At 39.7% G+C, this 20,836-nt stretch overlaps 3 protein-coding genes across 5 annotated transcripts in view; 2 read left to right on the top strand and 1 right to left on the bottom strand.

The window, feature by feature from the left end:
- The window catches only part of P2ry14 (purinergic receptor P2Y14), a 45,533-nt gene extending 42,070 nt beyond the window's left edge, over window positions 1-3,463 (top strand). For 2 of the 3 annotated variants that reach the window (XM_051176999.1, XM_051176998.1), the window contains exon 2: window positions 2,027-3,463. In XM_051176999.1, coding sequence (XP_051032956.1) covers window positions 2,051-3,067 — 1,017 coding nt within the window. In that variant the 5' untranslated portion in view covers window positions 2,027-2,050 and the 3' untranslated portion in view covers window positions 3,068-3,463. Of the gene's footprint in view, window positions 1-1,338; window positions 1,483-2,026 lie in introns of those variants that run through there. The other variant, XM_051177000.1, reaches the window with a different exon arrangement.
- Window positions 1-20,836, bottom strand: part of Med12l (mediator complex subunit 12L) — a 324,235-nt gene that overhangs the window by 206,607 nt on the left and 96,792 nt on the right. The gene's annotated exons all lie outside the window — the stretch shown is intronic.
- On the top strand, window positions 12,163-18,468 carry Gpr171 (G protein-coupled receptor 171). The gene is made up of 2 exons (XM_051177002.1): window positions 12,163-12,368; window positions 17,064-18,468. The coding sequence occupies exon 2, from the start codon at window positions 17,115-17,117 to the stop codon at window positions 18,072-18,074; it is 960 nt and encodes a 319-aa protein (XP_051032959.1). The 5' UTR covers window positions 12,163-12,368; window positions 17,064-17,114; the 3' UTR covers window positions 18,075-18,468.

Here is a 20,836-nt window from a genome sequence, read left to right as displayed (position 1 = left end):
CAGTGCTACCCAACACCAACTACTGTGAGCCATAAAATGTAAGTCTGACCTTTCTTTATTGACATAAAGATTTAGTATGTATGCATGTGTGTGTATACATGTGCATGTATATACATATGTATGTTTGACTGAGTGTGCATGCCTGTGTGCATGCCTGTGTGCATGCATGTGTGTGAACACACACCTTTATGTGCATGTGCGCATGTGTGTACATGTGTGTATATATGTATGCATGTGTGCATGCATTGTACGTGCATGTGTGTGCTTGTGTGTGTACCTGTGTGTGTGCCTATGTGTGTGTGTGCCTACGTGCATATGTGTATGCGCGCCTACATGTGTGTATGTGTATGCGCATGTGTGCATGCATGTGTGTGCGCGTGTGTGTGCCTGTGTGCGCATGCATGTGTGCACAAACACAAAGGCAATGTGAAGGTTCCTCACCACATAAATTCCAGGGATCAGGTCAGCAGGCTTGGCAGCAAGGGTCTTAACCACTGAACCAACTCACTAGCTTTAATTTTGACTTTTTAAATTTTAATTAAAACATAATTATTATATCATCTTCCCCAATTCCCTATGCTTATCCCTCCTCCCAAATTTAGCCTCCTCATCTTTAGTCACTATTGTTACAAATACATAAAAGTGAATAAACGCAAATATGTCCTATTGGATCCTGTACTTTTTCAAAGTAAACTGTAATTAATTATACATTTTATTTAATGAAATACTTTTTAAAATAAATATTTAAATTATAAACAATCCTATTTTACATACCAATCCAAGTTCCCTCTCCCTCCCATCCTCCCATGCACCCCACCGACTCCTGTCCCACCTCCAGAGAGGGTGAGGCCTCCCATGGGGGGGGTCATCAAAGTCTGTCACATCATTTGGGGCAGGACTGTCACTTCAGCATGTTATACAAATATGGTGATATTTTGCTTCTTTTTCATTCTGTCTGCATGTTTTGGTGAACATTTTACTCCTACAAAGCACCCTCCAGATGCTCTGGTGACATTAAAGCCTAAGAAGCCAGTTTGGCTGTGGTGGCCAAGCCCTTAATCCCAGCACTCAGGAGGCAGAGGCAGGTACATCTCTGTGAGTTTGAGGCCAAGCCTGACCTACAGAGGGAATTGCAGGACAGCCGCAGCTAAACAGAGAAACCCTGGCTCAAAAAACAAAAACAAACACCTTAAGAAGTCACTTTTGGCTAATACCAAATCATTAAACAGGTCTAATCTAGACTATAGTTTGGGAAGCATTCTCAGAATTTTTATAGAACTCTTGTGATTTTTTTTTTTTTTTTATTTTCTGATTTATACAGAAAAACTCAAAAGACTGCAAAAGTTCCTCAGCCCAGCAGGAAAGAAGGCTCAGAGGTTAAGAGCACTCGCTGCTCTTGCAGAGGACGCCAGTTTCAGGGCATCCAAGACCTTCCAGCTTCCAGGGACACTGTACATACATGGTACACACACATGCAGACAGGTAAAACACTCATACACATAAAGTATAAATAAATACCCTTAAGAGATAAAACAGAAATTATTCAATAGTGCTATATTAAAAACACCGTGAAAGTGTAGGTGTTGATGTTCTCTTGCATCAAAAACTTGTGCAATGTGAGTTTCTTTACCTCTCCATCTCAGCAACTCTTCGAAAGTGGTATGAAGACTCAATTTATAAGCTCATAATTTTATCTTTATGCAAAACTAATACACAGGGAGAAGACTGGCAGATTAAAAAGTAACTGTGGCTAAAATATACTGTTTTTATAGCTGCCATTTTTTAGCTCTATATTCAAGTTAGTACTTCCTCAGACTTCAGAAGAAAGCCACTGTGTGGGAGGAAAATGTTGCCCTCTGTGCTTCCTTTTGAAGGAAGATTAAAAACTCCACAAGAGGGAGTAAATGGTTCAAAACCGTTGTTGGTTTCACCATATTCGTGTTCCTCCACACTATTAGCTATCAGTCACAAATGACTTGAAAGCCATAAATTGCCCTTTAAGTAACTAGTCTGCTTCTCTATCCAGATCTTTGCCTCCAGAAATTTCGAGATGGCCAATTCAACCACCACAGAACCTCCAAAGCAGCCCTGCTCCCGGAACACCCTGATCATGCAGCAGATCATTCCTGTGTTGTATTGTGTGGTCTTCATCACAGGGATCCTCCTCAATGGAATATCAGGATGGGTATTCTTTTATGTGCCCAGCTCTAAGAGTTTTATCATCTATCTCAAGAACATTGTTGTCGCTGACTTTCTGATGGGCCTGACTTTCCCTTTCAAAGTCCTTGGTGACTCAGGCCTTGGTCCCTGGCAGGTGAAGGTGTTCGTATGTAGGGTCTCTGCCGTGATCTTCTATGCTAATATGTATGTTAGCATTGTGTTCTTTGGGCTCATCAGCTTTGATAGGTACTATAAAATTGTAAAGCCCCTTTTGACTTCTATTGTCCAGTCAGTGAACTACAGCAAACTGCTGTCTGTGGTTGTGTGGATGCTCATGCTTCTCCTCGCTGTCCCAAATATCATTCTGACAAACCAGAGTGTCAAGGAGATTACGAAGATACAGTGTATGGAACTCAAAAATGAGCTGGGGCGGAAGTGGCACAAAGCGTCTAACTATGCCTTTGTGAGCATTTTCTGGATTGTGTTTCTTCTGTTAATCATCTTCTACACAGCCATAACGAGGAAAATCTTCAAGTCTCACCTTAAGTCCAGAAGGAATTCCATCTCAGTCAAAAGAAAATCCAGCCGCAATATATTCAGTATTGTGCTTGTATTTTTTGTCTGCTTTGTACCTTACCACATAGCCAGAATCCCTTACACAAAGAGTCAGACGGAAGCTCATTACAGCTGCCAGTCAAAGGAAACCCTACTGTATGTGAAAGAATTCACTCTGCTACTCTCTGCTGCAAATGTATGTCTGGACCCCATTATTTATTTCTTTTTATGCCAGCCATTTAGAGAAGTCTTAAATAAGAAGCTACACATCCCGTTAAAAATCCAGAATGACCTAGACACTTCCAAAAGCAAGAGGGGAAACACAATTCATGAAAGCACAGATACTCTGTGAATTCCCATTCCCTTCCAAGTACTGTCCATTTGTTGCATGATAATCAAGAAGTATAAATAAAAATGCATGCTTATGATGATAAGTAACCTATCTAGCAATATTACTCAATAGTAAGTATGAAGTTCAAAATAGTAAGTACAGAAAAATTCAAAGTTTCCATGTAAAATGAAAAGTCTGCACACATGGCACTTTTTTAGAAATCAAGTGAATGGAGGAATAGCATGTGGTTTCTGGTCTACGAATAACCAAAACTGAACCCTTCTCTGATATTAACTTGCTTCTTAGAAAACACCCAATCTTTCAGATGGTCCTGCAAAAGATTTTTCTATTAATGCTCATATCTACTTCCTGTTTTACACTCTGTATGTACCAATAAACAAGTTGTCTTCAAAACCATCGGGGATTTTTTATTAACTACCAATGTATGGAGGGACACCCCCACATTTCCTCACAACCACACATAGGTCAGTACAGTATGCTTAGTCACACTTCAGTGCAAAGAAGGGGGTTACACAGAAAATGGGAACATTCTACTTGTCTCTGGCTTTCCCAAATGAGTATTTCATATGCTCTAAGTCCTATTAAAACTTTAGAATAAATGCAGCCTAAACTGAAACAGGAATGTTTCTGTGATCTTCTGAGTATCATTCCCCACTCCGCCAAGAGCTCCATGCACCCAGTGATCAGTCAAACTCTGGAAAAGAACAAAACTCACCAAGATCTGACAGACATCTTGGGGACTAAGTAAGCTTTATGTGCTTAGCTAAATGCACATGGGGATAGGAAGCAGACTGTGTTTATTATTCTTTAGAACTCCCATAGCCAGACAATACTTCCCCCTAACTAGGCTACTGAAGAAAATGTAAAACAGGAAGAAAGGTACTAAGTAAGGCTTCAGTCATATGGGTTATCTCTCCAACCTCCATCCTCTTTACTCCACAACAAAAGTAAAACTTGTCCTTAGAAAGTCACTTTCCCCTGTAGGACAAAGCTATGTCTTTGTAACCACTATGCCAAAGCAGACGACTAACAGAAAAGATGTTTTAGGAAAACGACATGTCAGGTGGATAAGGAGATTAGAAACCCCAGCAAAGTAACAATTACCAAATGTCAGAACTATTATTGGGTGTATGGAAACAACCAGAAATGAAGACGCAGAGCACTGGCAACAGAGGGCTAACCTAAGCACTCTTCAGATACCATGATAGTTTAAAGAGGCCACAGGGAGCACTATACGGTGCTTCTATAGATGAAGCTACAACAGAGTGCCCATAGATGCTCATATGGCACAAAAGGCGATCAACAGTGATAGGAAGACAGGAAAATGAAAGAGGATGGTGAGCCAACAGTCTGTGCCTCACTGAGAGTCAAGTCTTTCAGCTCTAGCCAACTGCTTCCTCACCTTTATAGGAAATGTAAAACCATGGGGCTTTTACATTGCTGGGCCTTAAGTCAAATCAATTATTTGTGTGTTACTTTCACAGGATTTGTGCTACCATTGCACTAGCATATTTTGGGAGCAATGCACCACTGATAAAGGTTTTCTGGCTGGTGTGGTGTTAACATTTCTCTTTTGAGAGCTGCACAGCACCTTCCTGTACCAGAGACATTGGAACCTGGGGAGAAGGCGCTGTGTAGGCACCAGCTCAATCCTCCATGTTCAATGAGTTGTGCAGGTGTTGTCTTCAGCAATGGGGCCTTGCTGTCAGTTTGTGGAAAGCAACCTACAATCTTGGCAACCAACCAACCAACAAAGGGGTCTTGGGACCCCTTTGGCCAACAACTCCATTAGATGTAACCTTGTAACCTAATCCTGGTACTGGAAGCCTCATTTGTCAACAAGAGATGGCCAGTTTGGACTCTCTCTCCCCCATTGTTTGGCAATTTCAATATATACATTGAATATTCTCTACAGTTTCTACTGTTTCCATAATAATATCCCCTCAAATGTAACTTAATTTAGTTCTCTCTCCCCATATGCCCTTCCACAACAGCCCCTCTCCCACCCACTCCTACTTAATTCCCCCTTTCTTGACACGATCTATCTGGTCTTTCTAGTCCCTTACTCAATATCTACCCTCTGTGGTTCTATGGATTGTAACTTGGTTATCATTGACTTAGCAGCTAATAGCCACATATAAGCAAATGCATAGCTTTTTGTCTCTATGAGTCAAGAATACCTCACTCATGATGAGTTTTTTGTTTGTTTGTTTGTTTGTTTTTTGTTTTTTTTTTCTTTTCTAGTTCTTCCATATGCCTGCAAATTTTATGATGCCATTTTTTAAATGACTGAGTTATACTCCATTTTATATATCAAATAAAGACACATCTGAAGCTAGACCATATGTTAGTAGCCATCCTGCAACATCTAGAACACAGAAATCTAGTAAAGGTATTCAAAAATAGCCCAGAAGAACTAAAAGTCACCATTCATTTTTCCACTTTCTTTAGCGGAATAACGTTCCTATTTCTATGCTTAACCAACTCAAGTACTTATGCCAACATGTTTTAAAGTGCTTTTGTGAAAGCAGTATCTGGGGTAGGAATCAAGAAACATGTCACAGAGCATTCACAACGATGTATACCAAAATTATACAGGCTCCACGGAGGGACCAGAACCAATATGGTTCAGAAAACTGACCTAAGTAGCATTCCCTGCTAGGTTACCTCCCCAGCCTCCACCCTCCCTTCTTAGCAACAGGTTTCTTTGCTTTGAGAAAGCCACTTTGTACGTTCTCAGCCATACAGCTAGCAGAGGTGAATTAGTACGAGCAGAGGTGAATTAGTACGAGGCAATTAAGTAGCCAGTCTAAATCCAGCAGTCACAAATTGGGATGGAACAACATCCAAACTGACCCAGTGGAAGCAAAGCCCAGGCTCATCCTCAAGAAACATCCTGGAAGGGGATGATATACAGATGTAAACTCCAGATGTGTGAGAACTCATATGAATGAAGGTTCACACCATGGTAGGTAGACAAAACCTGGTTCAAATCTAATCCTGGTTTTACAGTGAATGCCTGTCAGCCCCCACCTAAAGCCATGCCTACAACTTTGGACACTAGGGTATGCCAACTAGTAAACTTGTTACAAAAACCAACATCTAAGCTAGTTGTCCAGAGTCAAAAGATCAGCCTTGAAAACATACATACAGATAACATTCTAGGGACTGAGCAGGTTATGTTTAGGATTACCTATGTATATACACATATATATTAGCATGCAACAACAAAAGAGAACATGAATTTGAAGATCAGGTAAGGATATGTGGAGCAGCTCTCAACCTTCCTAACACCCGACCTACCTCATGCTGTGGTGACACCCAACCATAAAATTATTTTGTTACTACTTTAAAACAGTAATTTTTCTACTTTTATGAATCATAATCTAAATATGTGATATTCAGATATCTGATATGCCCTGTGAGAGGGTCATTCAACCCTCAAAAGGTAGCTTCCCACAGATTGAGAGCCTCTGGTATATGGGGTTTCGAGGGAAGGAGAAAATGTAATTATATTATAATCTCGAATATAAAATTAAAGAGATACTATGCAAGTTACAGATTATCACACCATCTCCACTCCCCCAAAATGGCAGAGTTATCTTTTAGGTAAGCATATACGTAGACATGCATCTGTTTGTTACTACTGCTGTGTGATCAACAATGAAATGTCACTACTTCCTTTGGGTCATCAATTTGCTGCTAGAGTCCAATGGCATGTGGATTACAAGTGTACAAAAGTACAACCCTGCAAAAGAACCAGAAAAAAAAAAGAGTTTGTCTAAACCAACACACCAGTGCATACTATCATCTAAACAGCTGGAAGGTAGATGAGGTAGGGTGACAGGAATTCAAGGCCACTCTCACCTCTGGGTTTGGAGAGAGACCATACCCAAAAGGAGTAAAGGAATAAGGTTGAAAGTGACAGAAAACATCTGATGCTATTGTCTGGGTTCTGTACACAGACGCATACTCACATCTAAAGAAAATCCTGACAGATCTAATTAGGAACTACAAAACCTTTGGGTGTGTTATTCTTCCTTCTTGTATGGCTGTGTGTATATGTACTGTTTACATGTGACTGTCTTTTTACGTTGTCTGTATGGTACCAACATGTCTTATTAGTGAGTGGCCACATAATTTGAATGGATCAACTTAGCCCAAATTCCTTTTACTTCAGAGTATAACTGCAATTTTAAACAGCTCCCACAGGTTAACTCTGTCCACCAACCCCGGTATGCCAAGTAAAGGCACAGTAACAGTGAGGGACAGAGAAAAAAGTCATTGTGCCCATGGTGGATGAAGCAGGCAGATAGGTCTGAGGGCCCAGGTATGTCTTTGAGATACCTGCACAGCTGCTGGTGTATGTACATCTGGTAAAGAAAGTTGAAGGGAAAAATGCTTTAAGATGAGAAAGGGTTTTTGATAGTAGTTTTATCTGTAAAGATTTTTCAAGATGAAAATAAAAAACAGTAAAACAAAATCAGAAAATATAATCAGCTACAAAAGATCCAAGCAGCAAAAAAACATACAGACAGGACATATAATGGCTGCATATGGTTAAGTTCGCTGTCATTAACTTTTACTAGGGTTCTCTCACACTCAGACTAATGCTTAGATGCTCACTTCCCATCAGGCTGCTCCAGACACAAGGAGGAAGCAGCTCAGTGTTCCTTTGCAGAGCAAGACACTACTGCTTTAGTGATTTTTTTTTTCATCTCTGAACAAGGGCAAAGCCCCATGTCTTAGAACCCCACCGAGAGAGTTTTTTCCAGTATCCTGGCTCCCCACAATTGTCCAAACATTGCCCTCTTAGAATCATCACTTCAGTCCAGGGTATCTCTGCAATAGCATGTATCTGTATGGAAAATGCTTTCTTCCTGAGGTTAAGGTTACCAACTGGGCCTGTGCTTGTGACCCTCATCTTTTCTCCCTGACCCTCTGGGCTATCTCTATTTTATCTCTGTGATAGAGACCCCTAAAGGCAAGTTTAGAAGCTGAAGATAAGACCCTGTTGCTGAAGACAACACACACTTGAAATACAGGACTTGGAATGATCCAGCTAGAGCTGATCTTCTGGAAGCCTCCTTCCCAAAGACTGACTTTCATATCTTCAGAGGATGTAATCCATAGTCTTTCCTAGATGCAACGCCCAAAAGCCACAGCAATAACTGTGCCAGCAAGATAACCATAACAGTGCAATATTGGTATTTTTATCAAAGAACAGCTGTCTAGACTTAATGAGAAGGAATGTATGGCTGCAATTGTAAAGCTAGCAACAACTACCCATGGCTGGACAGCTCATACACCCTAAAGGAAAATCTACTATCATTTCCTTAAACTAGCAAAATTTCTGACTGCATTCTAAATACTTATCTCTAAACCCACGGATAAATATAGCTCTTAGCCATCAAAAACATTATTTACTTGTCTTTTTTTTTTCAACAGATAGAGACTGCTATACAGATCCACAGCTGGTCAAAATGCAAAGAGTAAGTGTGGCATGCCCAGTCACAAGGGACACAGCTGCAAGGAATACCCTGGAAGGAATATAGGAGCTACAGGACTGGGATGCCTGCTGCTAAATAGTGTCCCCTAGATATGACAGGGGAAGGCACTTATGAACTAACATAATGGTATGGTTGTTTAAATAAGAATTAACAGCAGCAGCTGACATGCTAGTGTGGACAAGGGGAATCAACAAGGTCCCATCCCTAGATAAAGAGCTACAGGTTTAATGGCCACTAGGAGTGAGGATCCCTTTTGTTTAGGGTCATGCTCTCACATAAATTGTCAAAACCCTAGTGGTTAGACCTGGACACAGGCACACACAGGCCAGGCCAGACTCAGTAGGTTGTGTATACATATGTATACACATGTAACAATGAGAATTTAAAAACAAGAGGTCATGACTTTAAAAGAAGGAACATAACAGGAGTTAGGGGAGAGACAGAAATGATGAAAAGGATTTAAGAATACTACTATCCGGCAATTATGTTGAATGAGTTTTTTTAAAGGATGTTATGGATAGCAAAGGGGACCACAAATCAACTTGAGAAGCAAATTAGCATTTTATATATGCAAAATATACATGAAAATAAAATATTTCTTAAATAAAAGTGTTTCCATGATCAAAATAAGGGGAAAATATCTTTACCCCATTCTTCCCATTTGTTTCTGAAATAGTGGGTTAGTGATAACATGCAGCTTCCTGAACATTAGCAAAACAATCTGAAAAATATTTACCCTCGATGAGACAAAAGGAGCTTCAGGCAACTAAAATGAAACTTTTGCATTAAAAAGTTAGTATCTGGAGTTCTAGATGGGAAAAGAGGAGAACACAAGTGCTAAGAAGGGGAAAACTGAAAGGGGGAGATAAGGTGAAGTGTTATAAACAAAATAGCAGAGAAAGGGAAGGGCGGAGGAGTGACACATAACACTAAGAATGTTTTTCAAAGCCATGGGCAAACATTATTTTATGTCTACATAAATATGCATATATACTATACACACATGTCCATGTATATATACATAAACACTCATACAGTCTGAGTGAAGTTACAGCACTTGAGGTGATAATGACCCCACACAGGAACCACAAACTATTTAACAAACACTGCTGCCTCAGTCAAGGGCAACCTCCTGCACAGTTGTTTGTTAGAGGGAAAGAAATGCCCCGAACAACATAGGTTGTATACATACATACATACATACATACATACATACATACATATGTATGTATGTATAAAATAATTATTGAAAGAAGTAATGAATTTGAGGTGAATATGGGGCATAGGGCGAGTTAGGGAAGGAGACGGGGACTGAAATGATATAGATATGGTACCTGTGTATGAAATACTCAAAACTTAAAACTTAAAACTAAGGGCAGTAGAGGAAAAAGTGTTCTTCAACAACTCAGATAGTCAGAACTTATTCTCCAAATGAGAATGCAGATGGACTGGCAATCCCAAACTCAGAGTGCTGAGGCAGGAGGATTTGGAGCATCAAGCCAGCCTGCCTATGTAATGAGACCATGTCTCAAAACAAAACCAAAAATGAAAAATGAAGTTTGGTTTCACTATAACAAAATTAGTTCCTGTCAGGCAATGATGACACATATCATAATCTTTGTGATGGAGAGGCTCAAGCAGGAGGATTTATGTGAGTCTGAGGCCATTCTGGGTTTATGTGGCAAGATCCTGTCTCATAAACACAGAAAGGAAACAGATTAGCTCCTAGTGTTCCAGGAATGAGGTGCAGGGACAAAGAACCGAGGTACACTAGTTTGCCCACATGGCAACCCAACCATAAACAGTAGACTTAGAATTTTAATAACTGTTAGTGCTTGCACTTTTTGGATATCTAACCCTAAACTAAAGCAAGGAAGTAAACAGATAAGAGAGCAATCCAAAATAAAAAAAAGCTTCACCAGAAATATTGTATCCCAATTTCCCTTCAGATCTCACGAAAACTACTCACTGCCCAATTTGCGACCAATTCCGCCTCTAAATTCTCTTCGCCTTACACACTCAAGTCCAGGGAACAAAGGCTCTGATTGAATACTTCAATTTTCTTTCCTGCAAATGTCTCTCCTACAGAGGCCACAGCTTGGCACTTACAAATTAACTGTACGCCGGCATATTTATGTGATATACATAAAATGTATATCACAGTAAATGAATTATCAAAATATGTTTGGAGCTTATGAAAGCTCATGTTAGCTTTCATAAAAGCTAGCCTTTGCTCTAACTTATACTATGTTCAAGGTTTTATCTCCAGCAACTCAGAAAGGAAAGGGGCTGGAGTTCTAGTCTTACAAAGAAAAATAAAGTCAATCACTAATGATGCAAAACTTTTTGTTCAGACCAGGAAGCTGTGGGGCATGCTGCTACCTCAGAGCTAGGCTCCATTCAGACACTAGGGAAATAGTTAATTATGCAACAGAAGGTACAACTTGCTGAATACATGTCTCAATTCATTTAGTTGTGTGAAGCTGGGAAATACTTTCTGATTGTTTTAATCTCATAACTTAGAAAACAGATACATTGTTGAACTTTTAAAAATACATTATGAAAATAATGTGTGTATGTGCACATGTGCCGGACAGAGGAGTGAATGGGGAAAGAGTTCTAGGGACTTAGCTTGGGGTGTCAGACTTGTGTGGGAAGCACTGGTACCTGCTGAGCCAGCTCCCTAGTTTACATGCAATACATTCGTGAAGGGGAAACTCTGAAGTCATATGCACGATAACATTTATGTGGTTTCTGTAAACACAGAAAAAGTTAATTACACAAACCGGAGAATAGCTAGCTATCTCTGATATTCCAATGTTGTTTTTTTTTTTTTTTATTTTTCTTTCAAGATTTTTCTAAAATGGAGCAGGCAAGATGGCTCAAGGGACATAAAGGCACTTGCCAACACACCCGAAAACTAGGTAGAAAGAAGCAGATGATGCCATATAGCTCCACAAACATGCCATATGACACACGTGTACATGTACACACACACACACACACACACACACACACACACAATAACAAATGTAGAAAACTATTTTTCTGGCATGGAGATCAGATTTTATTTTGTGTTCATTTCTTAAGTCTCACTCAATAGCCTAGAATGGTCCTAATGTCACTATAGAGCCCAAGCTCCTCTAGTCTCAAATTCATGGCTTTCACCCTCCTCAGCCTCCCAAATCCTGGGATTACAGATGTCTACCAGCCACTGTACTGGGCTTCTTTTTTTTTTTCCCTAACTAATAGATATCTTAGCAAAAATATAAGCTACAACAATATTTAATTGTACTTTTGAAATGCTGGTGTCCATAACTATGCTGAACAAGTATCTTTTTAAATGCCTGTCTTAAGTCATAAACTTAACATCAGTTTCAAGGCTGATATTTTTTAAATTATCAAGAAACAGAACAGTCTGAGGTACTTTCATTAACAAAAGAAAAAGCAGGCAAGGTATTTTTAATAGATTAATGAAAAATGTTTTCTCTAAAACAGTAACTGACAAATTTGACATACTTAAGATAGATAAAATTGTTTTGTTACCAAAAAAAAAAAAAAAAAAAAAACCTTCCTCGGGAGACTTTCACACAGCCTAAACCATTTGCAAACCACAGTTTCATCTACGTCAATCGGTAACATTTTAAAAACCACACAAAAAGGAAAGGAAATTTTTAGTTCAGCAGGCAACCCTGCAAAATGGGCCTGTTGTCGCTGTGGCTAACTAAACAGTTCATGATTCTCTGAAGACCCAGATCCAGGCCTGCTCCGGCCAAAGAAGACAGCACCAGGTACGTCCTTTTCAATGATTAGCTAATTCAGGGCTTTTTTCCATAGGAACCAAAGTCATAATCTTTTAGTGTTGAAGCAGAAAAAACCTAAAAGTCACAAGGCTGCTGGGTGGCAACAACTATTAGACTATAATAGACTAAGCTATGGGTTTCTATCAGCATCTTCTGCTTTCTTTAGGTCTTAAAAAAAAAAAAACAATTCAAATTAGACTAATTATCCAGACAAGAACAGCTTGAACTATTTGCTTTTCTAACTGGATTGATAGGGAGAGCCATGGTGTATCTTCCCAAGAGGGCCTAACCAGGCAGTCCTCTACTAGTCCTGCATTAGTAAATTTCAAAGCACATCCACCATGACTCCCATGGAAAATCTACTGAGTTTTTGTTTTATTTTACTCCCTAAGGAATGAGCAATCTATGACAAAGAACCAAGGAGACATGTAATTTCCATTCTTCATTTTGCTGGGATAGTGCTGTGTGCCTACTTGGCACAGATACTATTGCCACAATGTTTATCAAGCTCTTGGATCTGACTTGAGATAGGGAGCATGAGATGTTGTTATACTACAATTCTGCCTGCCGATCAAAGTATGCAAAGTTTTGAGAAACTATTTTTTCTTGGCAAACTAGACACAGTTATAAAGCAAAAAGTACTCCAGACCCTCCAATATTAGTTACATTGAGACTATTTGAAGTAAATTACCCCATTCTGGAATAGATGGTCAGTTCTAATTACAGAGAATACCAATCAAGACAAACTATTATAAAACTTCTCTTTATCATATGTCTCGACAATAAAATGAGACTTTGCCATGTAATTATTTAGGCAAAGGGGCACTAACAGAAACAAGTAACCATTTACTGTCAGTATGCAACATTTGAAGTGCCTAGAAGGAAGTCAGAGAAATGTGGCATGGCATTCAGACATGAAGAGCGTCCTTCAGGCCCACAGGTCTGTAGGCAGGACTGGCAAAGAAGAAGGAGAAAGCTTAAGAGCCCAGAGAATGATCAGTAAGCATGGATCCTCATCTTGCTCAAATAAGTTGCAAAAATCTCCAGCATTTTACAGTCCCTTCAATAGATCTGAGGACTGAAAAGAAGTCATCAATAAAGAATCCACCCATCATTAAAGCTCCTGGATTCTAAAATTGTACCACATGTTTAAGTACAGAAAAGGACAGGACTTACTCACAGACTGTGCAGACCCAAACAATCTAAAGAGAGACTGGGGATTAAGGGAGGTGGAGGTGTGGATCAGTTACCTGCTAGGTATGCAAAAGCCTTGAGTTCAAGTCGAGCATTGAAAGCAAAGACAGCTATCAGGGAATGTTAGGGGGAAAGTCGATCATGGTAACTTTGACAGTTTACAGAACTTTACATGGAAGACCTAAAGTTAGCTTTTAAATGTGTGTGTGTGTGTGTGTGTGTGTGTGTGTGTGTGTGTGTGTGTTTACAACCACATATAAATGTGTGTATATATGTGCATGAGTATGAACACACACACAGGAAGATTACACTGCAAAACACAAAGAATGCCTATATTTCTTGAATTTCTTGAGTGCTTGGGAGGAAAGTTAAAACTAAGATGTTTATTCAGTTGTTTCATGTAAAAACTGCTGAAGATATTCCTGCCACACAACCCTCAGGTAAGGACTGGTCCATACAGCATTAATCATTAAGATGAGAATCATCACTGGCATTACCATGGCTTTTGAAATATGGCTGAGAAGAATTGTGGCTCTGTAATTTGCCAGTTATCCTAGCAATGGATTTAAAGCTTGTCATACCTCAGATTATAGCAACCATACAACAGGACTCATAAAATGCTTTTATAAAAAAATGGACAGTCATCAAACACAAATAGTAAGTGCTATAAATTTTTCATTAAGGTACAGAAAGACAGTACCATGGACCCCAAAAATCCTAATTCCTCTGGGGAAAAGGGAAGAGCATGTAACTTAAGAAAGTTTAAAATACATCTGCCTTAACAACTTAATTTCAATCACTGCATCATTTCAAGATAAACACAGCAGGGCCATTAGATGGCTTGGCCACTAAAGGTGTAAATTAGGTGCACAAGCAGATCTAAATTCATCCCAGAATTCCACAAAAGATGGAAGGAGAAAAATGACTCCACAAAATTGTCCACTGTCCTCCACATGCACACCGAGGCACATCCACACTCTTAAGCCACGAACATGAATGCGAACATGAATGATTATAAATAAATTTTGAAGAACTACATTGTATCATTAAATATTTATTTTGAGACTTTAAAGCTGAATAAGATGACATGAGTTGTTTGATTTAGAGAGGGGTTTTACTGCTCCTGAGCCATTCCATTTTCAGTCAGTAAATTTTAGACATTCTGTAAAGTTATGTATGACTTTGCTACTAACGAAATTCTAGAACCTGAGAAGCCCAGGTTTTTCACTGTCTGATTTCTGGGACATTTAGGAAATTCCACAAAGATTTGCTTTATGGAAGTGATATGTTTTACTTCCCTTTAAAAAAAGAATATTAGTTATCATGAAAATGGATTACACAGCACAGAATACCACGTGTGACCCTAAACATGGGAGCCACACTAAATCACACCAAAGGGAGCTCAGTTTAACTTGAGCTCATAAGTCAAGCCAGTGTTGTCTCCATGGAAGGAGCATGACAAGATTTTCTTGTCATTACCAGGCTCAATTGTTTTTTGCTTTGTTTTCTTTTAAATTGAGCCAAGGTCTTGTGGATACCAACCTATCCTTGCCATTTAGCCAAGAATGAGCTTAAACTAGTGTTCCTCCTGAGTGCTAGCATTATAAATTAGTACCGACAAGTCCAATAAAGTTATATGTTTTAATACAGATATACTGGCCCTCCTTTGGAAAATATTGTAATCAATACATTTAGACCCTTGTTCTAGAAGCTTTTAAAGCACACATTCATAAAACTATTAAAAAGCACTTCCATAGAAATAGTTAAAGCCATCATGTTCAACAAAAATATTTGTCAAACTCCAACAATACAAGATTTTTTTCTATTTAGGTGAATTAAAAAAAGGAAAAAGAAAGATAAGAAAGTAATTTCACTAACATAGCAAGCATAACAAAAACATTACATGGGTATTCAGAGTTACATAAGATCTTTAATATGTTCACCATTTAAAGTGTTTACCAGTCACTCACAGCTGAAGGCCACAACACTGACCTTCATAGGGCTGTACCACTACAAAACTGGAATATGATGAGAGGGGTAGTAGGCACCAATTCAAAACCAGTCTAACTCTTTAACTCCTCCCACTGAAAATAAGAGACAAAATTTTATTTCTAAAAATATGTTAACAGGATTCACAACAGAGGACCTGGTTTGTTTGTTTGTTTGTTTTTGGGGGGAGAAAGGGTTTATTTCATTTATACATCCACATCAAAGTACATCCCTGAAGGAAGTCTGGGCGTGAATTTAAACAGGACAAGAACTTGGAGGCAGGAGCTGGTGCAGACGCCATGGCGGAATGCTTCTTACTGGCTTATTCCTAATGGCTTGCTCAGCCTGTTTTCTTATAGAATCCAGGACCACCAACTAAGGGATGACACCACCCACAGTGGTCTGGGTCCTCCCACATCAAATCAATAATTAAGAAAATGCCTCACAGGCTTTCCTACAGTCTGATCTCATGGAGACATTTTCTCAGTTGACATTCTTTCCTGTCAGATGACTCTAGTTTGTACGTATAGCATATAAGGTAAATACCATCCGTGTTTTCATACAATATGCAGCAGCATGGCTCGTGCAGGGGTCCTCATGTGGCCTTTGTCCTGCTGTTTGATGTGGACCTTAATCTGCCACCATGCAAGTTACCTAAGAATACACTTCTTTTTTAATTTTATTTTTTACATATCAATCCCATTTCCAATTCCCTCCCTCCCCTCTCCCTCCCTCTCTCTTTCCCTTTCTCCCTCACATGTATCCCAACCACCCTCCCATCCCACCCCACCCCCCACTCCACATGTAGGGTGATGCCATCCAGGAGGGGAAATCTAAATCTGTCAAGTCATTTGAAGTAGGAACTAGGATTTCTCTCCTGTCTCTAGGTTAAGGGAGTATCCCTCCATGGGGGATGTGTCCACAAGGTCCTTTTGTGCACCAGGAATACATCCTGGTTCCACTGTCTGAGGTCCCTTAAACTGCTCAGGCCTTCTAGCTGAGACCCATGTTCAGGGGGTTTGAGTCAGCGAGGGCCTGCTTTTAAAATAACAATATCAAACCCTTTCTACCATTTGCTGTCATCTCTTTTCTCCTATCAGCCTAGGTTCTTGAAGCATAAGCTACCAAATTTATAAAAGGAAAGCAGAAAATCACACAGAAATCTGTTTCAGACAAAACCACAGCACCTTCCTCTCTCCACTTCCCAGAACCTCTGGTCATTTACATCCTCTGCAAAGAAATTTCACCCTAAACCCGTAACAGAGAGCTATAAAACACAAACCCACAAGGTCAAAAACATCCCTTCACAAAAGCAAATTTGCTCGGGATTGCCTGAAAGTCATAGAACAATTGAGAACATGGGACCATTTAGGATGTTCCCACTAGCTCAGTGAAACTCTTCTTAAAAATTAGGAAGACCATGGTGTTTTGAGAACAAATGTTTTTACGGAAAGTACTTTCTGATTTTAGTGACTAATATCTCCCTCTTCTTTTTAACAGAGCCGTGGGTTTTTACTTTTTTAATTATTGAATTCAAGCTTCTCCCTGAAGATGACAAATAGTTCACTATTCTGTCCCGTATACAGAGATCTGGAACCATTTACATATTTTTTTTACTTAGTTTTCCTTGTTGGAATCATTGGAAGCTGTTTTGCAACGTGGGCTTTCATACAGAAAACCACAAATCACAGGTGCGTGAGCATATACTTAATTAATTTGCTCACAGCTGACTTCCTGCTCACTCTGGCATTACCAGTAAAAATTGTTGTTGACTTGGGTGTGGCACCCTGGAAGCTAAGGATATTCCACTGCCAAGTGACGGCCTGCCTCATCTACATCAATATGTACCTATCTATTATCTTCTTAGCCTTTGTCAGCATTGATAGATGCCTTCAGTTAACACACAGCTGCAAAATATACCGCATACAAGAACCTGGATTTGCAAAGATGATATCGACGGTCGTGTGGCTCATGGTCCTTCTTATAATGGTACCCAACATGGTGATTCCCATCAGGGACATCAAAGAAAAGTCAAACGTAGGCTGCATGGAATTTAAAAAGGAGTTTGGAAGAAACTGGCATTTGTTAACAAATTTCATATGTGTGGCAATATTTTTGAATTTCTCAGCCATCATCCTGATATCCAACTTCCTTGTAATTAGGCAACTATGTAGAAACAGAGACGATGCAAACTATCCAAACATGAAAACAGCTCTAATCAACATCCTCTTGGTGACAGCCGGTTACATCATATGCTTTGTTCCCTACCACGCTGTCAGGATCCCATACACCCTCAGCCAGACTGAGGTCATATCTGATTGCTCAACTAGGATCTCCCTTTTCAAAGCCAAAGAGGCCACGCTGCTCCTGGCTGTGTCCAATCTGTGTTTTGATCCTATCCTGTACTATCATCTCTCCAAAGCATTTCGTCTGAAAGTCACTGAGACTTTTGCTTCACCTAAAAAGACTAAGGCTCAGGAAGAAAAATCAAGATGTGACAATGATGTATAAGATAAGGGGGTTCTGACTGAACTGCAAAGTTGGTCTCAGTTTTCAAAGACAAAAGAAGATAATTAGCAATAAAAGTTGCTGATCGCTAGCAAACACAGACTAATCCCTGTGGGAGGTCCTTTTCTCAATACAAGCCAACCCTGTACTCACACATTTAGTGATATTCTTTGGCACAACTATTTGTACAGGAAAATTAACAGAGCATCTTGAACCAGGATCAACCTGGGTAACCAAAGTGAGGAGAGCCAAGGCAAAGACTCAGAGGCTCATCTCAATGGTTGCAACTGACTTCTTGATGAAAATATGCCACATAATCTGCACCTACATTTCCAGAAAGTCCTTCAGCAACACATTAAAGGTCTTCAGCAACCTAAACAATAAAGACCTCAAAATACCTGCATTGTCTTCATTTTTAACCTACCACTTTGAAAGTTAGTAAATGCACTATTCAGTACTCCTACTTTTAACATCTTTTTTGCAACACAATAATTTTTAGTTATAAAAAATTTATGGTGGCAGGAACTGTGGATCACAGTGGTTAATTCCAGCACACTGGAGGCTAAGGCAAAAGGGTCATTCATGATGAGTCTGGCATGGGCTACAAAGTGAATTGCAGGCCATCCTGGCCTATCAAATGAGATCCTATCCCTAATTAATTTTAAAAGGGGGTTGCAAATACATGGGTAGGTTTTTAACAACATGAGGGAACAGCTAAATTATATTAACTATTGAAACTGTTTTGGAAGTGAAAATACATATCAAAAGTATTCGAAAACTAAGACCAGCCAAAGAGTCTTAAAGACAGAGATTCATCACTAGGCCACACTAGGAACATAGCCTATATTAGGCCATAGTACCTCTCCAATCTAGAGACCTGACCAATCAGAAAGAACCTGCAGTCCACAGAATAAGTCACTCTGGCTCTGAGCAGATCCTCTCTACTGCCAGCACAGACACAGGTGAGGCATGGCAGTAAATGAGCAGACTAAGAAAACTGGAAAAGAACCGAGAAGCATGCATGAGGTTTGTGCTTGTGTTTTGGTTCAGTTCCCCTTGACACAGGATCTCCTACAGCTCACTGTGGCCTTGAGCTCACTATGTAGCCACAGTAAACAGCTGATCTTTTTCTCTCTACCTCCTAAGTTCTGGGATTATAGATGTGTGCTACCAAAAGTAGCCCTTCCATGTGTATTTTTAACATTACAAAAGTCCACATAAAATAGTTAAAAATGGGCTAGAGAGATGGTTCAGTAGTTAAAAGCACTGGCTGCTCTTGTAGAGGACCAAGGCTCAGCCCCCAGCACCCCTTACATGGAGGCTCACAATTGCTCATAACTCCACTTGCAGAATGGATCCAAAACCCTCTTCTTGCCTCCTCTGGTACCAAGTATGCTGATGGTACACATATATACATGCAGGCACACACACACACACACACACACACACACACACACAGGCGTGTCTTTGATCAAACAATAGAACAAAGAAACTGATTTTGGATACCTGCTCGGATCCCACAAGCACAGAGAAGACAGACCTGTAAACTCTCAATAGCCAGCACATATAACTCTCAACTACTTCTGTGACTTTACTGTATTATCTTACACGTTTGTTTGTTTGTTGTTTGTTTTTCGAGACAGGGTTTCTCTGTGTAGCCTTGGCTGTTCTGGAACATTGTCTGTAAACCAGGCTGACCTTGAATTCACAGAGATCAACCACTCTGCCTCCCAAGTGCTTGTATTAAAGGTGTGTACCACTACTGCCAGGTTTACACTTAATATTTTAACAAACCCAAGGTATGATTGTTCATCCATGCATGTGTCAGAAACATCTGTTATCTATAAAGTCAATCTCTCCGTTACCACAAATGAACTGCCAGATTACTCTGCTGAATTGAAAATTGGAGACAGAGAAAACCCATAGAAAATTATTAATAATATTCTGAGATGAACAAGAAAGGATTTTGTAAAGTTTTGACATAGTACAAGGACACAAACAATAAAGAGTATTTTAATTGACATAAGACATAAAATATGAACTTAATGAGCTTGAGTCATTTTCCAAAATATCAACTATATTTAGCTTTAACAAAATCCTAAGCTGGAGCTCGAGAGATGGTTCAGTAGTTAAGAGCACTGGCTGCTGCTATTCCAGAGGTCCTCCCTCTCTACAACTGTAATCAACGCAGTGTTGAGCTGTGGGTCTCTGCTTCTGCTTCCATCAGCTACTGGATGAAGGCTCTAGGATGGCATTTAAGGTAGTCATCAATCTCATTATAGGGGAAGGATATTTAAGGTTGCCTCTCCACTATTGCTTAAAATCTTAGTTGGGGTCATGTAGTGAGATATTCACTTTGTCTGCACCTGTGGCACTGACCATGTCCATTGGAGGTGGAGACAGAGGCAGACATTACCTGGGGGAACTAAGTCTGAGGAGGGGGTCCTGGGAGCTCTCTTGCTTGCAGGAGTACATCCAGAGACATCCTTGGGACCAGGAACCTGCTGGTGTTCATCTGTCTATATTGTAAGTTATTTCTCCCTGAATAAACATCTACTTGGCTTATTTGTTTCTCCTGATCCTTATTAAACCACAATAGGGTCATTCTTTGTCGATCTCTGGACACTTCCCTAGTGCCAGATTTCTCTTTAAAATTATAATGGCCCCCTCTATATTTATCCTTTATGCACAAATGGACATTGGGAGCCTATTCCCCATAGAGGGATACTCTCTCAGCTTAGACACATGAGGAAGGATCTAGGCCC

The sequence above is a fragment of the Phodopus roborovskii genome, unplaced genomic scaffold, assembly GCF_943737965.1.
Source record: "Phodopus roborovskii unplaced genomic scaffold, PHOROB, whole genome shotgun sequence".
Lineage (NCBI taxonomy): Eukaryota > Metazoa > Chordata > Mammalia > Rodentia > Cricetidae > Phodopus > Phodopus roborovskii.
Note: the sequence above shows the minus strand (reverse complement) of the source record. Positions and strands in the feature narration are given on the sequence as shown.

Coding starts and splice junctions, on each gene's coding strand:
- Gpr171 (XM_051177002.1), top strand. CDS start 17,115: ATGACAAATAGTTCACTATTCTGTCCCGTATACAGAGATCTGGAACCA.